The sequence below is a fragment of the Microcaecilia unicolor genome, unplaced genomic scaffold (genome assembly GCF_901765095.1).
Source record: "Microcaecilia unicolor unplaced genomic scaffold, aMicUni1.1, whole genome shotgun sequence".
Classification (NCBI taxonomy): domain Eukaryota; kingdom Metazoa; phylum Chordata; class Amphibia; order Gymnophiona; family Siphonopidae; genus Microcaecilia; species Microcaecilia unicolor.
In genome coordinates, this window is record NW_021963082.1 from 206,670 (window position 1) to 231,584 (window position 24,915).

General features: G+C 47.8%; 1 protein-coding gene across 1 annotated transcript in view; it reads left to right on the forward strand.

The window, feature by feature from the left end:
- The window catches only part of LOC115458902 (methyl-CpG-binding protein 2-like), a gene marked incomplete at its 3' end in the record, with an annotated part of 208,862 nt that extends 184,439 nt beyond the window's left edge, over window positions 1-24,423 (forward strand). The window contains exon 2 of the mRNA XM_030188747.1: window positions 24,091-24,423. Coding sequence (XP_030044607.1) covers window positions 24,091-24,423 — 333 coding nt within the window. The remainder of the gene's footprint in view (window positions 1-24,090) is intronic.
- Window positions 24,424-24,915: the final 492 nt, after the last annotated feature.

The following is a 24,915-nucleotide window of genomic DNA, read 5'->3' on the forward strand; positions in this document are numbered from 1 at the left end:
ATAGAGGAGACTTTGCAAGGTCTGATTCAGTTAGGGGCCATGTCCTCGGTACCTCCCGCCGAACACGGCTACGGCCGATACTCCATCTACTTTGTGGTGCTGCGAAAAGGTGGGTCTTTTCGCACTATTCTGGACTTTAAAAAATTAAACAAGTCCCTGAGAGTGCGGCATTTCCACATGGAAACCCTGCGCTCCGTCATTGCTGTGGTACAGCCAGGAGAGTTTCTGACGTCTCTGGACCTGAAAGAAGCTTATTTGCACATACCAATTTGGCCCCCGCACCAGACGTTTCTGAGGTTTGCGGTGTTGGGAAAACATTTCCAATTCCGGGCATTGCCTTTTGGCTTTGCCACAGCTCCCCGAACCTTTTCGAAGGTAATGGTGGTAGTAGGTGCTTTGTTTAGGCGAGAAGGTATCAGGGTTCACCCGTACCTAGACGACTGGCTCATCAGAGCAGACTCTGTAACAGAGAGCTATCAAGCTACAGCCAGAGTGGTCTCAGTACTTCAATCTCTAGGCTGGGTCGTCAATATGGCCAAAAGTCACCTGACCCCCTCGCAATCTCTAGAATATTTGGGGGCCAGGTTCGACACAGACTCGGGCTATGTATACCTACCCGAGCTAACGCGGTGCAAGCTTCAGAATCAGGTCCATCTGCTCCTGAGGATGCCCCGCCCACAAGCTTGGGACATTGTCCAGCTGCTTGGATCGATGACAACCACATTGGAAGTGGTGCCCTGGACGAGAGCGCACCTGAGACCTCTACAGTATTCCCTACTTCAAAGATGGTCTCCAGTTTCTCAGGATTATCAATGCAGACTTTCTTGGCTCCCTGCGGCCCAACTCAGCATGGAGTGGTGTCTCTCAGACAGCATGCTGTGGCGAGGAATGTCGCTGGCACTCCCCGATTGGTGTCTAGTAGTGACAGATGCCAGCCTGAAGGGCTGGGGCGCACATTGCAAGGGGAAGCATGCCCAAGGTCTATGGACACCCGAGGAGTCGGAGTGGTCCATCAACCGCCTGGAGTTGAAAGCGGTGTTTCAGGCGCTTCTGGCCTTTCAAGTGACCCTGGAAGGATTGGCTGTCAGAGTGATGTCGGACAACACGACAGCAGTGGCCTACATAAATCGACAAGGAGGCACTCAGTGAAGAGCACTGGCCGCGCAGGCCGAACAGATTTGCCACTGGGCCGAGCTGCATCTTCAGTTTCTGTCGGCAGCTCACATTGCAGGTCAGAGCAACGTGCAAGCCGATTATCTAAGCAGGCATCAGATCGATCCAGCAGAATGGGAACTAGCAGATGAAGTATTCCTGCAGATATGTGCTAAATGAGGCAAGCCCATGATGGATCTTATGGCAACAAGTTCAAATGCCAAAGTCCCGTGCTTCTTCAGCAGACGGAGAGATCCTCGCTCGGCAGGGTTGGATGCCTTGACTCAGCCCTGGCCCTCCGTGGCCCTTGATAGGGCGAGTGCTCCTGCGGATTCGGCTGCACTCAGGAGAAGTGGTCCTCATCGCCCCGGATTGGCCCAGGAGGCCTTGGTATGCGGACCTCCGACAGATGTTAGTGGAGCCTCCCCTTCCTTTACCTCTGGTACCGAACCTGTTGTCACAGGGCCGGTAGCCATGGAGGATGCCTGCCGCTTTGGTCTTATGGCATGACGATTGAGAGGGTGCAATTGAGGGACAAAGGCTATTCAAACACAGTCATTTCCACTCTCCTGCAGGCCCGCAAGCGTTCCACTTCCGAGGCTTATGCTAGGATTTGGCATCAGTTTGAGTCTTGGTGTGCTTCAAAAGCGATCACACCCATGCGGGCTCCTGTCTCGCTGATTCTGGACTTTTTACAGGATGGTGTACAAATAGGCTTGGCCTATAATTCCCTGCGGGTGCAAGTGGCAGTGTTGGCCTCCCTTCGTGGTAAGGTTGAATGCGTGTCTTTAGCTGCTCATCCACATTGGCACGGTTTCTTAGTGGGGTGCTTCGGATCCGGCCTTTCGTGCGAGCACCCTGTCCAGCTTGGAACCTGGGGCTAGTTTTGAAGGCCCTGCAGGCTTCTCCTTTTGAGCCACTTCGGCGAGCATCGGAGAAAGATTTGACACTAAAGGCCGTTTTTCTTGTGGCCATTACTTCGGCGAGACGGGTGTCAGAGCTCCAGGCGCTGTCCTGTAGAGACCCATTTCTGCAATTCTCAGAGTCCGGGGTCATGGTTCGGACCATGCCTTCCTTCATGCCTAAGGTGGTTTCAGCGTTTCACCTAAACCAGCCTATTTTCTTGCCCTCCTTTGATAAGGAGGAGTTTCCAGAATCTTTTGGGCAGTTGCACCTGTTGGATGTGCGGAGGACTCTGCTGCAGTATCTGCGAGTTCCTATCTCTTTTAGGATCTATGATCATCTGTTTGTTTTGCTATCAGGTCCTCGCAGAGGGTCTCCAGCGTCTAAAGCCACTATTGCCCGCTGGCTCAAAGAAACTATCTTTTCAGCTTATCTGCTTGCCGGCCGGTCTCCGCCTGTAGCCTTTAAGGTGCATTCTACCAGAGCGATTTCTTCCTCTTGGGCTGAAACTGGAGCACTCTCTCGTCAAGAGATATGCAGTGCAGCAACATGGGCTTCTAAGCTCTCTTTTGCCCGACATTACAGGCTGGATGTGGCTGCTAGGAGGGATGCGCGTTTTGGAGCACAAGTGCTAGCGAGTGTTGTGACCTGTTCCCACCCTATATAGAGATTGCTTTGTTACATCCCATACGTAATGGCTTCATCTGCTTGATGAAAAGGAAGGGAAAATTAGGTTCTTACCTTGGCAATTTTCTTTCCTTTAGTCATAGCAGATGAAGCCATGAGCCCTCCCTGTATGATTGTATGCTGTGAATCTGTTTCAGGTTCTGTTCTTGTTTCCTGAAGTTCCTTCCTTGGGAGAAAGTTGGAAAACAGTCTTCAGGATTCATGTTCACTTATAGGAGGATGAGTCCATTCCCTCCAGTTTATGTTTTGGAGGATGAGTTTATTCCCTCCAGGAGGTTGCGTGTATCCCCTCCAGTTATACAATAAGGAGGACGAGTTTATTCCCTCCAGGAGGATGTGTTCATTCCCTCCTTTTGAGTTCATGCCCTTGTTAAGGGGCCATCGTTCACTGTGAGGAAAGTTCATGTTATTCCCATTGCGGTTTGCCATACTGCTTTGGAAGCTTCAAATACTGAAGAGGCAGTGGAGCTGGTTGGCCATGAGGCACTGTGAAAAGTTGAGTGCTCTCTATCTCCCCCTGCTGGTTGATGGACATAACCCATACGTAATGGCTTTATCTTGTATGACTAAAGGAAAGAAAATTACCAAGGTAAGAACCTAATTTTCCCATGTTTAGAATTATCTGTTGACTTGCATATTGTATTTCATTATAAATATTGTAACTTTGGTTTGTGTTGTGTAGCTGCTTTGAATGTCTGTGAAAAGTGGTATATTAGATCTAAGAATAAATGTATCTAGATTAAAAAGTGAGGAGATTTTTGGAGTAATGCAGAGGTTCCTTTGCCTGGAGTTTATGGGAGCTGTTAATGGTGCCTGAAAAGATATATTTTGGGAAGAAGGAGCATGCTTTCAAACCTTTTCCTAAAGATTCATCTGCAGGGTAGAAGAAATCCTAGGTTCCAGGTTGCTTGGTGAATGAAATAAAGCGATGGTGGGAAATAAAGCCATGAAATATTAAGGAGAAATTAAAAACATTTAATGTAACAAATAATACTAAATCAGCAAAGAAACATTAAATTAAAAACCCAGATTTGGCAATGTTTTGGCATGTTGCCTGAGTCAGGGTTACATTAATGTATACATTTTTATTTAAACAAGTGGGGAGAGTATACTGCAGGCTCATAGAATTCTTTCCAATCCCTGTGTGTGTGTGTGTGTGTGTGTGTGGAGACGTGCAAGCTATGTAATAGCAGCACTCTGGTGTTGGGATTTTCACATCACGTCCCATATGTTTGTATCTGAATCCTTCATTCCTCGGAACACTAACAAGCAACTGACACAAGGACCAAAGATTGTACAAATAAAAGCTTATTTATTTAAAGACAAGTAAAACAACCAAACAAAATTGAAGTAATTAGAATGTAAGAATTATGTACAAATCCTAGGTAGCTCAGAGGAAAAAGCAAAGGCAAATGGTTGTTACATTAACGTGTGAACACTTACTGTATCAGAAATGGTTTCAGATTAAACGCACACTTCCTAGGCCCACAAATTTGGACCACCTGCCAATTATCCACTAGCACAACAGAGTTCATTTGTACAACCTGATGGTAGCAAGTCTTTGCTCCCTTAGTATACAGATAAAGATAAGGTATATACAATTCATTGTGCTCTGGCCATTCTGATTTCAAAAATTACAAGCATGTCCATTTTTACATCATTTTGGCAAGTCTCTTTGACCCTAGGCCCCAAAATGACTGGAGTAACTTGATCGGTCGGGGGAGGCTAAACTTTTTTTACCAAAGGTGGCCTCTTATAAACTTCAACCGGTGGCCTCTTATAAACTTCAACCGGTGGGTTCTTCAAATACTCCGTTCGGATACACTCTCAGTTGACACCTCAAACCTCCAAATTGTCCACCGTGAGCTCATTCATTCAGCTCTCAGCACAGGCAGATACTTGCAGAGGAACTCTCTGTCTTTCTAAAGGCCCATGTGGTCAAACCTGTTCCACCAGGGAAAGAAGGGCATAGATTCTATTCCAGGCAGATGTTGAGATTATTGGGCCACATGGCTTTCACATTGTGCATTACACCCATGACACATCTTCACATGAGATCATCTCAAATGACCGTGGCTTCTCAGTGTTATCAAGCCAGAGGGAGTCAAGAAGGTGTCATCCAAGAGTCCTCAGAGCTTGTACGCTCTCTTCAATGGTGGACAGTTTGATCTAGTTTGACTCTGGGACTTCCATTCCAAATTCCTCAGCCACAAAAAATGCTGACGATGGATGCATCTCTCCTGGGATGGGGAGCTCATGTAGATGGGCTTCACATTCAGTGTGCTTGGTCCACCCAGGAAACAAATCTTCAGATCAACCTCCTGGAGCTTCAGGCAATCTGAAACGCTCTAAAGGCTTTCAGAGATTGGCTATCTCCCCAAATTGTTCTCTTTCCAACAATCAGGATGCAGTGTATTACACTACAAGCAGGGGGCACCAGATCACGCCATCTGTCAGGAGGTCATCTGGATGTGGCATTGGGCTCGCCGCCATGTTCCTTCGAGCCACTTATCTGGCATTTGCAAACAATACCCTGGTCAACAGGTTTAGCAGGATAATGCAACTGCACAAATGGTGTCTCAGTATGGGCATAGCCACAAGATCTTCAGGGGCACCCCCTCTGTGGATCTTTTTACCACAAGGTCCCTCAGTTCTGTTCCAGGTTTCAGGCCTACAGCAGGCTGGCGTCAGATACTTTACTCCTCAATTGAGGAGCACAGGGCTTCTGTATGCATATCCTCCAATACCTCTAGTGGGAAAACTTTGTTGAAACTAAAGCAAGACCACAGAACCACGATTCTGATCATGCCGTACTGGCCATGGCATATATGGTTCCCTCTTCTTTTGGAATTATCCTTTGAAGAACCGTGGAGATTGGAGTGGTTTCTGACCCTCATTACACAATGAGGGGTTGCTTCTGCATCCCAACCTCCAGTCTCAGACTCTCATAGCTTGGATGTTGAGAGCCTAGAATTCACTTCCTTAGGTCTTTCAAAGGGTGTCTACTGAATCTTGTTGGCATCCAGGAAAGATTCCACTAAGAGATGTTACTCTTTTAAATGGAGAAGGTTTGCCATCTGGTGTGAGAGCAAGGTCTTAGATCTATTTTCTTGCCCATAAAGGTTCACCTTGGTGCAATTAGTGCTTATCATCGACATGTAGAAGGTAAGCCCATATCTGGACAAGCCTCTAAGTGTTCGATTCATGAGAAGTTTGCTTTTGTCAAAGTTCCCTGTCAAACCTCTTGCCTGTGTCATGGAATCTCAACGTCATTCTCACCCAGCTGATGAAGGCTCCTTTTGAGCCACTGAATTCCTGCCATTTGAAGTACTTGACCTGGAAGGTCATTTCTTGGTGGCTGTTACTTCAGCTCATAGGGTGAGTGAACTTCAGTCCTTAGTGGTGGATGCACTTTATACTAAGTTTCATCACAACAGAGTAGTCCTCCGCATGCACCCTAAGTTCCTGTCGAAAGTAGTGTCAGAGTTCCATCTGAACCAGTTGATTGTCTTACCAACATTCTTTCCCTGACCTCATGCCCATCCTGGCAAAAGCAGCTTGCACATATTGGATTTCAAGAGAGTATTGGCCTACTACATGAAGCGGACCAAGCCCCACAGACAGTCCACTCAACTTTTTTTATTTCTTTTGATCCCAACAGGATGGGGGATTGCCATCAGGAAATGCACCATTTCTAATTGGCTAGCAGATTTCATTTCCTTCACTTACGGCCATAGAGAGTCATATCACTGCTCATAATATCAGAGCCATGGCTACGTCGGTAGTCTACTTGAAGTCAACCTCCATTGAAGAAATTTGTAACGCTGCATCATACTCTTCAGTCCACACATTCACATCACACTACTGCCTTGAGCAGTATACCCGACGTGACAGTCAGTTCAAGCAGACAGTGTTGCAGAATCTATTTGGGTTCTAGAATCCAACTGCACCCTCCAAGGCCCGTTTTATTCTGTTCCAGACTGCACTCTCACTCAGTTTGTATATAGTTTCAGGTTAATCTGAGTTATGTTGCAAGGCAAGGCCCAATTGTCCAATGTTTATTTATAAGTGAGCCTGGTAGCTAGCGATTTTCCACTTGTGAGAATAGATAGGCCTGGTTGTCCTTGGAGAAAGTGAAAATACTTACCTGTAGCAGGTATTCTCCGAGGATAGCAGGCCTTGTATTCTCACAGTCACTCCCACCTCCCCTTGGAGTTGTCGCCTTTATTATTCTTCATTTTTGCTGTTATACTTAACGGAGGTGACCGCGTTCGCACAGCAGATGGGAAGGCACTCACGCATGCACAGTGGAGTGTGTCTCGCGTTCTACAAAGCTCTTCTTATGCTTGTCATAAGATTCGGACCGGGCAACGCTGCCTGCATTACCCATTTGTGAGAATATAAGGCCTGCTGTCCTTGGAGAATACCTGCTACAGGTAAGGGTCTTCGCTGTACAAGGAGAAGTGCTGCAGTGCAAAATGAGATGGAGAGCCAGTCCCAAAAGAGAATTCATGCAGCGTTCAGCATGCACTTCTCACTGTAAGTGCATGCCGAGAGCTGCATGAACTCCTTTTGGGATGTTGTTGGATGTTTTGCAGTATTGAGCAGATTTACAGAAGCTCATAAAAATATGATCCTCAGTTGAATCACTGGCCATGTCTGGTCCTATCAATAAACTTTTGCTTCCTTTGATCCGAGGCTCTGTCTCTGTTCCCATCTGGGCCCACTTCACTACATCTTTGGTGTTGACTGTTTTATGTTGATGCTTCTTTCTGGTCTGCTTTTCCTACATGTCACTTGTATGACACACCTATGTAGACGAAAATAATTGTTGAAATCTTTTTTTATTAGTACATTCCAAACAAAACAGTGTACAACAATATCAAATATGCATCACTTTGGAACAATAACACAAAGTCCTCCCAAGTCAGTACGTACCCACAGCCTACCTTACCTCCCTACCCCACCCCCTCCACAGGCCATTCCCCTTCACGTGTTCAAAAGACAACTGCATGCTCTAGAGGGCAAGGTGAGCCTAAACGTTCCCAAGTTTCTTGAAATTTCCTGCCAACCGAGTCATCAAAATTATGCACTCCCTGCTGCTCAAGATACAGCTGATAAATTAACTGTGGACGCCAATGCTACAGTGTCGGCCTCGTGGGGAGCATCCAACGTAGCAAAATTGTTTTCAGGCCAATCAAAACTGCCTTGCAAAGGGAATGTTTAAAGCTATTCAGCACTGGCTCGCTACAAACATATTGGCCAAATAGAACCAGGGGATTATAGTGCACATACAGTTCCATTAGGTGTCTGTGTCAGACAAGAACTTGTTCCAAAAAGAAATGATGGAAGTGCAGTGCCAGCCCCACATTTAAGACAGGTATCTTGTGGAGTCAAGCACGTCCGGTAAGCTGTATGTCAAACTTGTATAACAGTTCATGATGTAAAACAACATCTACTCGGTTAGTCAGGCCCACCTCATAACCTTGCAGTTGTTCCACCATTAGCATGCAGTACAAATCATTGGACCACTTCACAGCCAGGTTCGTATTGTCTTTGTCAGGGATAGAGTCTTTAAGATATTGGTAATGAAAAGCCAGAGGTATGGACAGTTGTGACCCCAAGGTATAAGCCTTCTCTAATGTTTCTTGAACATAATAAGATCCGTCCATTCTAAGGAAGAGATGTCATGATGAAGGAAAAGTGTGTGAAGCTGGCAATGAAAAATCATGCTGCAGATCAGCAAAGGACCATAATTTCCCCCTCAGTCACAACTTGAGATATGTACAGAAGTCCCTTGCGTGCCCATTGAGAAAAGCTCTGGGATACCGCCCTGGTGAAATGCTGGGTTATCACAGAGTGATAAATAGCGAGTCACCTTAGCAGAGAAATGGTGCTGGGAGCACACCCATCTCCAAATGTCCCTACCAGTTTTTAAAAAAGGATACATAGTAAAGGCACCAGGAGGCAATTTGCTAGAAGTATGTAAGAAATGACTGAAATGCACTTCTGGGATCAAATGAGTTTCCAATGCTGTTAGGGAAAAATGTGTAAATGTGGCACATGCCACTGGCCACAGGCAGATGTTTAATAAACCCATGCCTCCATGAGCCTTCGGGATCTGGATCATGGGGGCATGCAAGGTTTCTTACTCAACCATAGATAGCTCTGCAGGAACTTGGTAAATGCCAGCTCCTGACACTGGAGATATAAAGGGAGTAACTGAAAAGTATAAAGCCACCGAGAGATTAAAACCATGTTAAACAAATGTTATTCTGTCCCACAGAGACAAAGTGTATGATTTCCAAAGGTGCAAGTTCAGGCAGGTGTACTCCCAACAAGGGATGGACGTTTTATAGGTACAAAGTAGATAAATCCCTAGGCAGAACTATCCCCAAATATTTCAATGTGGCTCTCTCTCAAGATGGAAAATCCTCCACCCATGCTTTGCATCTGACTTGCCAGTTCTTATGTTGCTTCTTATTTTCTTCATTTGGATCCTTTTTCCATTCTTTGAAGGACAATCTTTTGGCTGTTGTAGCCTCTCTTACTTCACCTTTTAACCATGCTGGCTGTCTTTTTCTCTTCTTTCCACCTTTGCAAATGGAATGCATCTGAACCGGGCTTCCAAATGGTATTTTTGAATAACGTCCACGTTTAATTTAGTGTCCTAACCTCAGCAGCTGATCCTTTTAGTTTCTTTTTAACCATTTTCCTCATTTTATGCAGTTACAGTAGATTTCCTTTGCGGGTTCATCCCAGATAGTAGCTCAAACTTGATTTTGTTATGATCACTGTTTCCCAGGGAACCCAACACTGCCACCTCTCGCACTATGCCCTGCACACCACCAATGACCAGATCCTGAATGGCTCCCTCTGTCATTTATTTCATCTAGAAATTTTATCTCCCTAGCACTCCCTGATGTAACATTTATCCAATCAATCGTAGGCTGTCTGTGCAAATTGTTTTACGTGGGACAGACATCTCGTCCTTTGAAAAACCGATTGATAGAACATAGACATTGTATACAAGCTAAGAAAATTTATAAACCATAGTGGAGTGGAGGAGTGGCCTAGTGGTTAGAGTGGTGGACTTTGGTCCTGGGGAACTGGGTTCGATTCCCACTGCAGGCACAGGCAGCTTCTTGTGACTCTGGGCAAGTCACTTAACCCTCCATTGCCCCAGGTACAAATAAGTACCTGTATATAATATGTAAGCTGCATTGAACCTGCTATGAGTGGGAAAGCGCGGGGTACAAATGTAAGAAAAAAAATATTGGGGTAATTGAAATCACTGAGTGTTTTCGGAATAAGTAGAATATATTATCAGAATTTCACCCACAATTCTACTCAGTGTACAATGTGTTTCTGGGTAACTGTGGCAGTAAATAATGAAAAAAGTGGAGAAAAAAAGAAGACCTCAGAAAATTCGGAACTTCCTCGTTTTTAAAGGACACGCCTTTTGTATAATGAGGGGACCACTTTAAAAATATGTCTTAAAAAAAAACTCCACTATATCAGCTTCACAAAAACACTGCCACTGTGCCCTTACAAACACTCATAGCTGAGACTCAACATGTATCGGGAAATAACTTGGAAAAAGTACTTATCTTAGATGACAATTTTCATAGATTTTTATGGTGTCCAGCCTTGCGCAGATAACTTCTAAACTTGCTTTCAGAATCTCAAGAGTGATTTTTGCGTTATGTCCTGCGGATATTTGGAATCGTTCCAGCTTTAGGAGACCGAAGGAAGGATCACATAGTGCGTGTGGTCATTGCTCGGTGTGCAGCATCATGATTGAATCGAACGTGCTTGTGGATGCAGACACAGAGAAAGTTTACCCCTTGCAGTCTACAACTAATTGTGCTTCTGCGAATGTAATTTATATCATAGGCTGTCCCTGCAAATTGTTTTACGTGGGAAAGACATCTCGTCCTTTGAAAACCCGATTGATAGAACATAGACATTGTATACAGGCTGAGAAAATTTATGAACCAATGGTATTGCATTGCTTGAAGGAACATCATCAATTTTCTGATCTGAAATGCATTGTGGTTGAACAAATAAGAACAACAGAGCGGAGGGGTGATGTAAGGCGATTGTTACGACAAAGGGAACAACGATGGATATTTATGTTACAGACAGACAGTCATTCCTTAAGGTTTAAACGTATCTATTGAATGGAAAGCATTCCTTTAATTGCATTGCTGATTTGATTGGAGGAGAGATCGGTGACGTCACACGCTGAGTATTTAAGTGGAATTTTTTAAAAAAGTAGCCGTCCACCATTTTTGTATTCCAGGGTGACACAGAGACTATGGGAGAAGTTAACTACTTGGAGCTGTTTATTATAAATGATTTCCCCTGAAGCAGCTATCTGTTAGCGAGACAGGGAATCCCTGTCGGGACTTTATGCAAGTTTAGAAGTTATCTGCGCAAGGCTGGACACCATAAAAATCTATGAAAATTGTCATCTAAGATAAGTACTTTTTCCAAGTTATTTCCCAATACATGTTGAGTCTCAGCTATGAGTGTTTGTAAGGGTACAGTGGCAGTGTTTTTGTGAAGCTGATATAGTGGAGTTTTTTTTGTTTTTTTTTGAAGACGTATGATTAAAGTGGTTCCCTCATTATACAAAAGGTGTGTCCTTTAAAAACGAGGAAGTTCCAAATTTTCTGAGGTCTTCTTTTTTTCTCCACTTTTTTCATTATTTCCTGCCACAGTTACCCAGAAACACATTGTACATTGAGTAGAATTGTGGGTGAAATTCTGGTAATTGAAATCACCCATTTACAGCGTTGCCCAATTTGCCAGCTTTCCTAATCTCTGTAAACATTTCTTTATCCATTCTATTGTGGCAGATGGTAGTACAGCCCTACAAGAATACTCCTTCCCTTCACACATGGAATTTCTATCCATAATGATTCCATACTGCTATCTGTCTCGTGGAATGTTTATTTTATTTGACTCAATTTCCTCTTTAACATATTAATGCAACCCCCCTCCAATTTGATCCTCTCTATCATTGCGATACAATTTGTACCCTGTTAACACAGTGTCCCATTGATTGTCCTCTTTCCACCAAGTCTCTGAGATGCCTATTATATCTACCTCCTCATTTAGTGCTTTATACTCTTAACTCACCCATTTTATTTTGTAGGCTTCTAGAGTTGTATACAGGCACTTCAAATTGTGTTTTTTCCATTGATTTACAAGCTGCTTAGAAGTTGAAGGGGATAATGTGTATCCTTTATCCTGCTGTCTCATTAAGCACACCTGGCTTACTCTCAGCATTGTTGAAGCCTCTGTACTGGGATTCCCTAAATGTCCTGTTTCAATAGTATCTTTCAAGGATACTCCACACCAAGTCATGCGTTCCTGGGCAACTGTCTGCTTTCCCCCTCATCCACCAGGAGGAGAATATGTGCTATTTTGTGGCTCCCTCACAGCGTCTGGTGCGGTTGCTTTTTAGCAGCAAATTTTTTTCTGCCTTCCCAGGGAATTTTTCCAGTCCCCCCCCCCCCCCCCACTCCTTTTGGGGGGTTTTCCCCTTTCCTTTTCCTTACAGTTGTAGTGTTTTTCCCCATGTCTAAGTTTTCTTTGTTTTTCTGCACTCGGTAGGTCCTCTTACGCCTGAGCTCTGGTCGGGGTTTATTTTTTCTTTATTGTAATGCTTAGCCCCTTTTTTCCAAGTCACCCTTGGCCACGGAGCTTTTTCTTCCATGTCTTCATAGGTTCCCAGTGGCTTTTAAGTGCTGTGCCCTGTGCAATAGTACCATCTCTAGCAAGGACTCCTATTCTTGGTGTCTTCATTGTTTGGGGCCTAAACATATCCCTTCCAGCTGTATTCTTTGCCTTTGTATGAAGAAAAGAACACAGCTGGCCAGAAAGGCTCAAACAGAAAATTTTTGGAGCCCAGTCCGAATCCTTGGCGTCTGCATCGGGTGAGTCGGGCTCCATGGCTGCCAGACCCTTGACAGACATTGGGAGTGGGACATCGAGTGGGTCTCCACCTTCTTCGATGCTGGCCTCTGTGCAGGGCCCCAGGACCAGTCAGCATTAGCTCTGACATCGAGATGATGTGGGGATTTGACATCGCCTTCAGCACCGAGGAGTGTCGATGACTGGTGTTGGGCAAAGGCCAAGAAGTATAGGCATCAATCCCCCTCCACACACAGTGCCAGGAGCTCTGAGGCTCCAAGGGATTCAGTCCCTGAGAAGCATTGGTGCCAGGAGGACCGCTCCTCCATACAGGAGGTGCTGATGCACGGGTCTCCATGCAGCCAGGACTAGGCACCCACTTCAACCCCGGCAACTCTGAACTGACACCCCAGCCTTTACCAATGGCCTCTTTCAATAAGTGTATCAGGCCATGCTCCAAGAGCACTTGGCAGGGATTTTACTATACATCGGCATCCGGGGTGCTTGCACCAGCCATGCCTCTTGCTGCTGCCCTGCAAGACCCTAAGCCTTCAGTGAGGTTTCTGACATCGGTGCCATCTGCAATACCGGTGTTGGCAGCTGCCCATGTGGGCACCTCTTTGACATCAGTGGAGGAAACTTCTCCAGAGTCAAGGGTGGGAGCCTACACGTTGACGCCCCTCTTGAGGTAGTTGTCCCTCTATGTCAAGACATGCTTGCTGTCAGGCCTCCCATAAGGAGTTCTTTGCTGACACGGATGAGGAGCACTCAGGGGAGTCTGATGAGGATCCACAGTACTTCACAGAGGAGGAGTCCTATGGTATCCCATTGTTTTTAGGGTCTTTTCACCACCTCCCCAGATTACTTGCCAAACCCAGTTTGGAGAGACAAAAGACCCAAGGCCACGTGTAATTGAGAAAGCAATCAAATTCTTTTATTAGTAACTTACCAAATATAGGTACAATTGGTAATTGCTTTGGGGAGAACAGTTGCTATACAAAAGTAAGAGGTAAGAGGGAGGCTGAGTTTTTTTCCAAGAAAGGTGGCCTCTTGTAATTTCAGACTGGTAAGTTGTTCAAATGGTCCATCTTAGTTACGCTCTACATTGGCGGCACCAACCACCAAATTGCCCACCGAGAGCATCTCCTCTAATCTCTTCTCATGAGGTACTTGCAGAGGAAGTCTCCGCCCTTCTAAAGACCCACATGGTCGAGCCCATTCCACCAGGGGAAGAAGGAAAGGGTTTCTATTCCAGGTAACTCCTTGTGCCAAAGAAAATGGGGGATGCGTCCCATCCTAAACCTAAGGGCCCTGAACAAATTTCTGGCCAAAGGAAAGTTCAGGATGGTTTCCCTGGCCATCCTTCTCCCAATGATTCAGGCTCAAGATTGGCTATGCTCTCTGGACTTAAATGATGCCTACACTCACATCTCGATACTTCCAGACCACAGGAAGTAACTCCAGATTTCAGGTGGGAACTCATCAGTTCCCAGAGTTTTCATCAACTGTTTAGCTGTAGTCGCAGCGTCATTACGCAGAATGGGAGTCCATATGTTTCCCTACCTGGACGATTGGCCAGTGAAGAGCACGTTGAAAGAGTCCATGCAGAGGACTATTTGGGTGCTAGAGCTACTAGGGTTTGTTTTAAACCATACAAAGTCCCATCTGCTCTCTGTTCATCAGAGCCCTGCTAGACTACAGCAGGTATGAGCCTATCTCCCTGTGCCCAGGGCAGATGCTCTGGTCGCACTTGCAGTTCGGGTTCGAACCAGCCAGCAGGTCACGGCTCAGCAGATGTTGAGGTTGTTAGGCCACAAGGCCTCCATGGTGCATGTCACACCTATGGCACCTCTTTACATGAGAATGGCCCAGTGTTGTCAGGCCTCCGGGAATCTAGCAGATGTCATCCAAGTGACGCCGGAGCTGGTATAATCTGGTGGTCAGTTCAGACCAGTTTGACGGTGGGACTCCCATTCCAAATTGCTGAGCCTCAGAAAGTGCTGATGATGGCTACATCTTGTCTGGGGTGGGGAGCTCATGTAGATGGGCTTCATACCCAAGGTGTTTGGTTGGCTCAGGAATTGGAGCTTCACATCAACCTCCTGGAGCTACGGGCAATCAGGAACACTCTAAAAGCTTTCAGAGATCTCTGTTTAAACAAAATTGTAATCATTCAAATGACAAATAGGTTGCAATATATTAAACCCACAAGCAGGGGGTACCGGATCATATCCTCTGTGTCAGGAGGCTGTCCAGATGTGGCACTGGGCTGTCCAGAACAGGATAGTTCTTTGGGCCACATACCTAGTGGGCAAATCAAACGGCATGACTGACAGACTGAGCAGGGTCATGCAACCATACGAGTGGTCACAAGTAAGATCTTCCGAGAATGGGGCACCTCCTCAATTAATCTCTTTGCCACTCCACTCAACCACAAAGTTCCTTGGTACTGTTCCAGGGTCAGGGTGCACGACAGACTAGCTATGGATGCCTTCCTCCTCCATTGGGGGAATGGTCTTCTGTATGAGTATTCTCCCATCCCTCTTGTGAGGAAGGCTTTGCTGAAACTCGAGCAACACTGAGGAACCATGATACTGATCGCTTAGTTTCTTATTGGCCCAGGCAGATCTGCTTCCCTTTTCTGATGTTATCCACCAAAGAACCATTTTGATTGGAGTGTTTCCCCAACTCTCATCACACAGTCCCTGGCCCTCACAGCCTGGATGTTGAGAGCTTAGAATTTGCTTCCTTGCATCTTCCTGAGGGTGTCTCCAGGGTCTTGCTGGCTTGCAGGAAAGATTCCACTAAAAGGTGTTATTCTTTCAAATGGAGGAGGTTTGCCATATGGTACGACTGCAAGGCCCTACATCCCATTTCTTGCCCTGCACAGACTCTTGAATACCTTCTACACCTCTCTGAGTCTGGTCTCAAGACCAACTCTGTAAGAGTTAACTTCAGTGCAGTTACTACCTATCATCATCAAGTAGAGAGTAAGCCCATCTCAGGATAGCCTCTAGTTGTTCGCTTTATGAGAGGTTTGCTGTTGACATAGCCCCCTGTCAAACCTCCACCTGTGTGATGGGACCTGAACGTCATGCTCACTCAGCTAATGAAAGCTCCTTTTGAGCCACTTGATTCCTGTCCACTGAAGTACTTGACCTGGAAGGTCTTGTTTTTGGTGTTAGTTACTTCAGCTCGCAGGGTCAGTGAGCTTTCAGGCCCTAGTAGTGGATCCACCTTATTATAGTAAGTTTCATCACAACAGAGTAGTACTCCGCACACACCTTAAGTTCCTGTCTAAGGTAGTGTCGGAGTTCTATCTGAACCAGTCTATTGTTTTTCAGCATTCTTTCCCAATCCTCATGCCCATCCTGGTGAGAGTGCATTGCAAGCATTGGCCTTTTACTTAGGGCCATGTCAAGGCTCACAATGTCAGAGCCATGGCTGTGTTGGTAGCCCACTTGAGCTCAACCTCCAGTAAAGACATTTGCAAGGCTGTAGCGTGGTCTTCAGTCTACATATTCACATCTCACTACTGCCTTGAGCAGGATACCCGATGCAGTAGGTTTGGACAGACAGTTCTGCAGTATTTGGGATCTAGAATCCAACTCCACCCCCTAGGCCCACTTTGTTCTGCTCCAGGCTGCACTCTCACACAGTTTGTATACCATAGTTTCAGGTTGATCAGGTCTTGGAACTTGCCGTTGCAAGTTCCAATTGACCTACAGTGGTTGTTTTCAGTAAACCTGTTAGCTAGGTATTCCCACATGTGAGAGTATAGCCTGCTTTCCCTCTGAGAAAGTGAAGATACCTGTAGCAGGTATTCTTCGAGGACAACAGGCTATTCATTCTCACATACCCTTCCACCTCTCCTTGGAGTTGTCTCCTTTTGGTAGCTAACCTATTGTACTGCAGGTCCTGCACTTTTGCAGCGGGCAGGAAGACACTTGTGCATGTGCAGTGGGAACTCTACGCATGCTGTTCAAAAGCTGTAACACGCTATCAAGCGTTCTGCACCGGGCAACATGGATGACATCACCCACATGTGAGCATGAGTGGCCTGCTGTCCTCTGAGAATACATGCTACAGGCTAGTATCTTCACTTTATATTACATTCTCCGAGGACAAGCAGGCTGCTTGTTCTCACTGATGGGTGACGTCCATGGCAGCCCCTCCAATCGGAATCTTCACTAGCAAAGTCCTTTGCTAGCCCTTGCGCGCACCGCGCATGCGCGGCCGTCTTACCGCCCGAAACCGGCTCGAGCCGGCCAGTCTTCTTTCGTCCGCACTCGCTACGGTCGTGTTTTCGCCGTGTCGAGCCCCAGAAAGTCGACCTCGCGCGTCCTTTTTTTCGACGTGTTTTTTCTTCGGAAAATCCTTTAAAACTGTTCGGGAAGTGCTCCGGAAGCCCCCTCTGGTTTCGTTTTACCCCTTCCCGTATTTTCAGATTTTGCCCCGGTAAGTTTTCTTTCGTCGTCGGGGTAGGCCTCTTTTCGGCCTCGGTCGAGATTTTTCTCCCTCAAAGTTTTGGTGCTAATTTTCGCCATTTCGGCTTTTGATTTCGCCGGCGTGATTTTTCCGCCCATGACATCGAAGCCTGCCAGCGGCTTCAAGAAGTGCACCCAGTGCGCCCGGGTAATCTCGCTCACTGATAGGCACTCGTCGTGTCTTCAGTGTCTGGGGGCCGAGCACCGTCCTCAGAACTGTAGTCTGTGTTCCCTGTTACAAAGGCGGACTCAGGTAGCGAGATTGGCCCAGTGGAACGTTTTGTTCTCGGGCTCTTCGTCGGCATCGGCACCGGGGGCATTGAGTGCATCGACGTCGTCAGCATCCAGACCTTCTTCCTCGGCTGCTAGAGTATCGGGTGCATCGAGGCATCGAGTCTCTGCATCGGCGCTGAGGCATCAGGCGACTGCATTGACGTCGGTGGTACCGGGACCTCGTCTGCTGATGTCGTCGGACGGTGGTGCATCGTCTGGAGTGCAGGTGAGGGCTGTCCATTCCCCTGCTGGTGGCGGTGAGCCTTCGGGTGGGTCTCCCCCTACCCTGAGGGTTCCTGCGGTACAGCCCCCCCGAGACCGACCTCCTTCGGCCTCGGCCCCGAGGAAGCGACGGCTGGATTCTACGTCCTCCTCGTCGGTGCCGGGGAGCTCCGGTGACATGCTTCGGAAGAAGTCGAAGAAGCATCGACACCGGTCTCCTCCCCGCGTCGGCACCGAGAGCTCTGGGTCGCCGAGGGAGTCGGCACCCAGCAGGCATCGGCACCGAGAGGACCGCTCACCCTCTGTTCAGGAGGTGTCGATGCGCTCCACTCTGGACAGCCCGGAACAGCCTCCACGCCCGGAACAGGTTCTGACGTCGACGCCTGCATCGACCTCTCTGCCTTTCTCTGCAGCCGCTCTGAACGAGAGCCTCCGGGCCGTTCTCCCAAAGATTCTGGGAGAGCTGTTGCGCCCTACCCCTCCGGTACCGGCAGTGCTTGCGCCTCCGGTACCGTCGAGCGTGGCGCCGGCTGGCCCATCGCCTGGGGTGAGGTCCCCGACGTCGGTACCGCGTGCGGTGCCGACTGCGGCCACCTCCCAGGAGGGCTCCCCGACTACGTCGGCGGAGGGAGCTTCGCCGATGCGGGCGAGGGAGTCTACCTCTCGACGCCCCCATCGTGGACGTGGCTCCACGGAGCCGAGCCGGGCGAGGTTGCAGACACAGGTTCGTGAACTTGTGTCTGACACTGAAGGTGAGGCCTCGTGGGAGGAAGAGGAAGACCCCAGATATTTCTCTGACGAGGAGTCTGAGGGTCTTCCTTCTGATCCCACTCCCTCCCCTGAAAGACAGCTTTCTCCTCCTGAGAGTCTGTCTTTCGCTTCCTTTGTCCGGGAGATGTCTACGGCCATCCCCTTCTCGGTGGTTGTGGAGGACGAGCCCAGGGCTGAAATGTTTGAGCTCCTGGACTATCCTTCTCCACCTAAGGAAGCGTCCACTGTTCCCTTGCACCATGTCCTAAAAAAGACATTGCTTGTGAACTGGACAAAACCTCTAACTAATCCCCACATTCCCAAGAAGATCGAGTCCCAGTACCGGATCCATGGGGACCCAGAGCTGATGCGCACCCAGTTGCCTCATGACTCTGGAGTTGTGGATTTGGCCCCAAAGAAGGCTAAGAGTTCTAGGGAGCATGCTTCGGCACCCCCGGGCAAAGACTCTAGAACCTTAGACTCCTTTGGGAGGAAGGCCTACCATTCTTCTATGCTCGTGGCCAAAATCCAGTCTTACCAGCTCTACACGAGCATACACATGCGGAACAATGTGCGGCAGTTGGCGGGCTTGGTTGATGCGCTCCCTCCTGAGCAAGCCAAGCCATTTCAGGAGGTGGTCAGGCAGCTGAAGGCGTGCAGAAAATTCCTGGCCAGAGGGGTGTATGACACCTTTGATGTTGCGTCCAGGGCCGCTGCTCAAGGTGTGGTGATGCGCAGGCTCTCATGGCTGCGTGCCTCCGACCTGGAGAATAGACTCCAGCAGCGGATTGCGGACTCGCCTTGCCATGCGGACAATATTTTTGGAGAGAAGGTCGAACAGGTGGTAGAGCATCTCCACCAGCGGGATACCGCATTCGACAAGTTCTCCCGCCGGCAGCCTTCAGCATCTACCTCTACAGGTAGAAGATTTTTCGGGGGAAGGAAGACTGGTCCCTACTCTTCTGGCAAGCGTAGGTACAATCCTCCTTCTCGACAGCCTGTGGCCCAGGCTAAGCCCCAGCGCACTCGCTCTCGTCAGCAGCGTGCGACTCAGCAAGGCCCCGCGGCTCCCCAGCAAAAGCAAGGGACGGGCTTTTGACTGGCTCCAGCAGAGCATAGCCGACATCCAAGTGTCAGTGCCGGGCGACCTGCCAGTCGGGGGGAGGTTGAAAGCTTTTCACCAAAGGTGGCCTCTCCTAACCTCCGATCAGTGGGTTCTGCAAATAGTCCGGCAAGGATACACCCTCAATTTGGCCTCCAAACCTCCAAATTGTCCACCGGGAGCTCAGTCTTACAGCTTCCAGCACAAGCAGGTACTTGCAGAGGAACTCTCCGCCCTTCTCAGCGCCAATGCGGTCGAGCCCGTGCCATCCGGGCAAGAAGGGCTGGGATTCTATTCCAGGTACTTCCTTGTGGAAAAGAAAACAGGGGGGATGCGTCCCATCCTAGACCTAAGGGCCCTGAACAAATATCTCGTAAAAGAAAAGTTCAGGATGCTTTCCCTGGGCACCCTCCTTCCCATGATTCAGGAAAACGATTGGCTATGCTCTCTGGACTTGAAGGATGCCTATACACACATCCCGATACTGCCAGCTCACAGACAGTATCTGCGATTTCAGCTGGGCACACGTCACTTCCAGTACTGTGTGCTACCCTTTGGGCTCGCCTCTGCGCCCAGGGTGTTCACAAAGTGCTTGGCTGTAGTAGCAGCGGCACTTCGCAGGCTGGGGGTGCACGTGTTCCCATATCTCGACGATTGGCTGGTGAAGAACACATCCGAGGCAGGAGCCCTGCAGTCCATGCAGATGACTATTCGCCTCCTGGAGCTACTGGGGTTTGTGATAAATTACCCAAAGTCCCATCTCCTCCCAGTGCAGAAACTCGAGTTCATAGGAGCTCTGCTGGATTCTCAGACAGCTCGCGCCTACCTCCCAGAGGCGAGGGCCAGCAACTTGTTGTCCCTCGTCTCGCGGGTACGAGCGTCACAGCAGATCACAGCTCGGCAGATGTTGAGATTGCTGGGCCACATGGCCTCCACAGTTCATGTGACTCCCATGGCCCGCCTTCACATGAGATCTGCTCAATGGACCCTAGCTTCCCAGTGGTTTCAAGCTGCTGGGGATCTAGAAGACGTGATCCACCTGTCCACGAGTTTTCTCAAATCCCTGTATTGGTGGACGATTTGGTCCAATTTGACTCTGGGACGTCCTTTCCAAATTCCTCAGCCACAAAAAGTGCTGACCACGGATGCGTCTCTCCTGGGATGGGGAGCTCATGTCGATGGGCTTCACACCCAAGGAAGCTGGTCCCTCCAGGAACGCGATCTGCAGATCAATCTTCTGGAGTTGCGAGCGATCTGGAACGCTCTGAAGGCTTTCAGAGATCGGCTGTCCCGCCAAATTATCCAAATTCAGACAGACAACCAGGTTGCCATGTACTACGTCAACAAGCAGGGGGGCACCGGATCTCGCCCCCTGTGTCAGGAAGCCGTCAGCATGTGGCTCTGGGCTCGCCGTCACGGCATGGTGCTCCAAGCCACATATCTGGCAGGCGTAAACAACAGTCTGGCCGACAGATTGAGCAGGATTATGCAACCTCACGAGTGGTCGCTCAACTCCCGAGTGGTGCGCCAGATCTTCCAAACGTGGGGCACCCCCTTGGTGGATCTCTTCGCATCTCGAGCCAACCACAAAGTCCCTCAGTTCTGTTCCAGGCTTCAGGCCCACGGCAGACTGGCATCGGATGCCTTCCTCCTGAATTGGGGGGAGGGTCTGCTGTATGCTTATCCTCCCATTCCTCTGGTGGGGAAGACTTTGCTGAAACTCAAGCAAGACCGAGGCACCATGATTCTGATTGCTAATTTTTGGCCGCGTCAGATCTGGTTCCCTCTTCTTCTGGAGTTATCCTCCGAAGAACCGTGGAGATTGGAGTGTTTTCCGACCCTCATCACGCAGGACGAAGAGGCTCTTCTGCATCCCAGCCTCCGGTCCCTGGCTCTCACGGCCTGGATGTTGACAGCGTAGACTTTGCCTCTTTGGGTCTGTCGGAGGGTGTCTCCCGCATCTTGCTTGCTTCCAGGAAAGATTCCACTAAGAGGAGTTACTTCTTTCTATGGAGGAGGTTTGCCGTCTGGTGTGACAGCAAGGCCCTAGATCCTCGCTCTTGTCCTACACAGACCCTGCTTGAATACCTTCTGCACTTGTCTGAGTCTGGCCTCAAGACCAACTCTGTAAGGGTTCACCTTAGTGCAATCAGTGCATACCATTACCATGTGGAAGGTAAGCCGATCTCGGGACAGCCTTTAGTTGTTCGCTTCATGAGAGGTTTGCTTTTGTCAAAGCCCCCTGTCAAGCCTCCTACAGTGTCATGGGATCTCAATGTCGTTCTCACCCAGCTGATGAAACCTCCTTTTGAGCCACTGAATTCCTGCCATCTGAAGTACTTGACCTGGAAGGTCATTTTCTTGGTGGCAGTTACTTCAGCTCGTAGAGTCAGTGAGCTTCAGGCCCTGGTAGCCCAGGCCCCTTACACCAAATTTCATCATAACAGAGTAGTCCTCCGCACTCACCCTAAGTTCTTGCCAAAGGTCGTGTCGGAGTTCCATCTGAACCAGTCAATTGTCTTGCCAACATTTTTTCCCCGTCCTCATTCCTGCCCTGCTGAACGTCAGCTGCACACATTGGACTGCAAGAGAGCATTGGCCTTCTATCTGGAGCGGACACAGCCCAACAGACAGTCCGCCCAATTGTTTGTTTCTTTTGATCCCAATAGGAGGGGAGTGGCTGTGGGGAAACGCACCATATCCAATTGGCTAGCAGATTGCATTTCCTTCACTTACGCCCAGGCGGGGCTGGCTCTTGAGGGTCATGTCACGGCTCATAATGTTAGAGCCATGGCTGCGTCGGTAGCCCACTTGAAGTCAGCCTCCATTGAAGAAATTTGCAAAGCTGCGACGTGGTCATCTGTCCACACATTCACATCTCATTACTGCCTGCAGCAGGATACCCGACGCGACAGTCGGTTCGGGCAGTCAGTTCTTCAGAACCTGTTTGGGCTTTAGGATCCAACTCCACCCCCTGAGGGCCCTGTTTGTTCTGTTCCAGGCTGCACTCTCAGTTAGTTGGTAAATTTTTTTAGGTCAATCTCAGTTATGTCCTCGCCGTTGCGAGGCCCAATTGACCATGGTTGTTGTTTTGAGTGAGCCTGGGGGCTAGGGATACCCCATCAGTGAGAACAAGCAGCCTGCTTGTCCTCGGAGAAAGCGAATGCTACATACCTGTAGAAGGTATTCTCCGAGGACAGCAGGCTGATTGTTCTCACAAACCCGCCCGCCTCCCCTTTGGAGTTGTGTCTTCCCTTGTCTTTGTCTTGCTACATATAAGACTGGCCGGCTCGAGCCGGTTTCGGGCGGGAAGACGGCCACGCATGCGCGGTGCGCGCGGGCGCGCGAGGGCTAGCAAAGGACTTTGCTAGTGAAGATTCCGATTGGAGGGGCTGCCGTGGACGTCACCCATCAGTGAGAACAATCAGCCTGCTGTCCTCGGAGAATACCTTCTACAGGTATGTAGCATTCGCTTTACAGTATGACTTATCTGCAAGTGTCAAAAGTTTAATGCGTGGTACATAAAGATATTGGAGAATACTCCAGGAATTACAGTCACTCAAAAAAAATATATATATCATCATCAGTCTTAGCTTTCACAAATTTTTGGAATAAAAAAGTTTTCAACAACTTAAATAGAAGATAATCATTAATTGATGTTAAAGAAACTGAAGTTAATTCCATATTGAGGCTGCCTGATCATTTAGAAATTGCCTGTCAACGCAGCAGTGGTTTGTCTAGTCTGTCTTCCAGAATCTCTTGCAGGGGAAGAATGCACCTTCATCTCACTTGGGGGGGATTTTATTTTGATTTCTTTTCATAAAAATGTTTCCACCCAGTGATAGAATTCTTAACCTCTCTTGGCTGGCAGCCACTAGCTAAGATTTCCCATATGTGTGACTGTACTGTCCCTACCTTTGGGGGGGGGGGGGGTGGGAGAGAGAGAGAGAGAGAGAAAGAAAAGTTGCTTACCTATAATGTGTTCTCGGTGAATAGCAGCATACATGGTTACATACTCCTACCCTCCTTCCTGTATGGAATTGATTTTCCCCAGAAGCTTTTATATAGGATTCTTCCCTATGTCTGGCAGCAGCTATGTAGCACAGTTTTTCAGGATCACTGTTCATGTCAACATTTGGTGGTTACTGACTTTTGGCTTTGGGCCCTAGCTTTTTCTATGCAGATGCTGTTGGCTGCATACTTTTACTTTTGATATTGGACCTCATTTTTCTTTTAAACACAGATATTGCAGTTCATGTTTTGAATCTGTGAATGTATTGTGGAAACCTGTGTGACCCCTGACAAAAGTTTTTCCAAAATTTGGCCAGTTTGGGTCCTGTTTCCGTTAAAGTTGACATTTGGATAAACTCTTGCTTCGTTTGTCCTTCCTTGGATTGCTACTGTTGTTTGGTTGTCTGCTCTGCTTCTGCAGTAGACTGTCTCCTGTTTGTTTTTGTTTTACACACATCATAGCCAGTACTTAACAATTTAATTTGAGCTCATTTGTAAAACTGTTTACTTTTGAAATGCTCAGCATAATAGTTAACTTTCTTTCAAACTTTGACACTTAATAGCTTTTTCCTACTGCAGGGAAGAGAAATTAGAAGACCGAGATTTGCAAAGTCAAAAGGACAAACCTCCGAAAGTCCGGAAGGTGAAGAAAGAGAAGGAGGAGGAAGAGACACATAAGCAGTCACAGCAGTCCATTGAACCTGCTGAGGCAGGGAAAGCTGAACCATCTGAAGGCACTGGCAGTGCACCTGCTGTCCCCGAAGCCTCAGCCTCACCTAAGCAGCGGCGCTCTATCATCCGAGACCGTGGACCATTATATGAGGACCCCACTCTTCCTGAAGGCTGGACACGAAAGTTGAAGCAAAGGAAATCTGGACGTTCTGCGGGGAAGTATGATGTGTATTTAATCAAGTGAGTAATACAAAGATCATAACATTGAATGCATTGATAACATTGCTATGTAACATTCTGGTAAATGGTATAATGGAAGAATATTTTTTCTTTTAAGACATGGGTATGTGACAATTGTACTCTTCTTAATTGGTCTGATAGGCAGCAAAGGTAACTCTCTATATAAATGATCTTAAACCCAGCTGTTCAAACATTGAGTCAATTTATAAACGCATTCCAATCCAAAACTTCTTTTTGTATTCCAACCATATGAAACTTCATTTTATACGTAGAAAATCCTTATATTTTCATGCTTTAAAACATTTTACAGCTTTAATTGTATCACTTGCAAATCTTCCATTAAAGATTGTATAAAACACAAGGCATGAACGCCTCCACCTACTTGCGGCATGTTTCGCAATTTGCTGCCTCAGGGTGTGGTCCGGTATTCAACTAAAGAATAAAACATACAATCAACCTGCTTTAGTTGCTATTATTGGTCAGAAAACATTT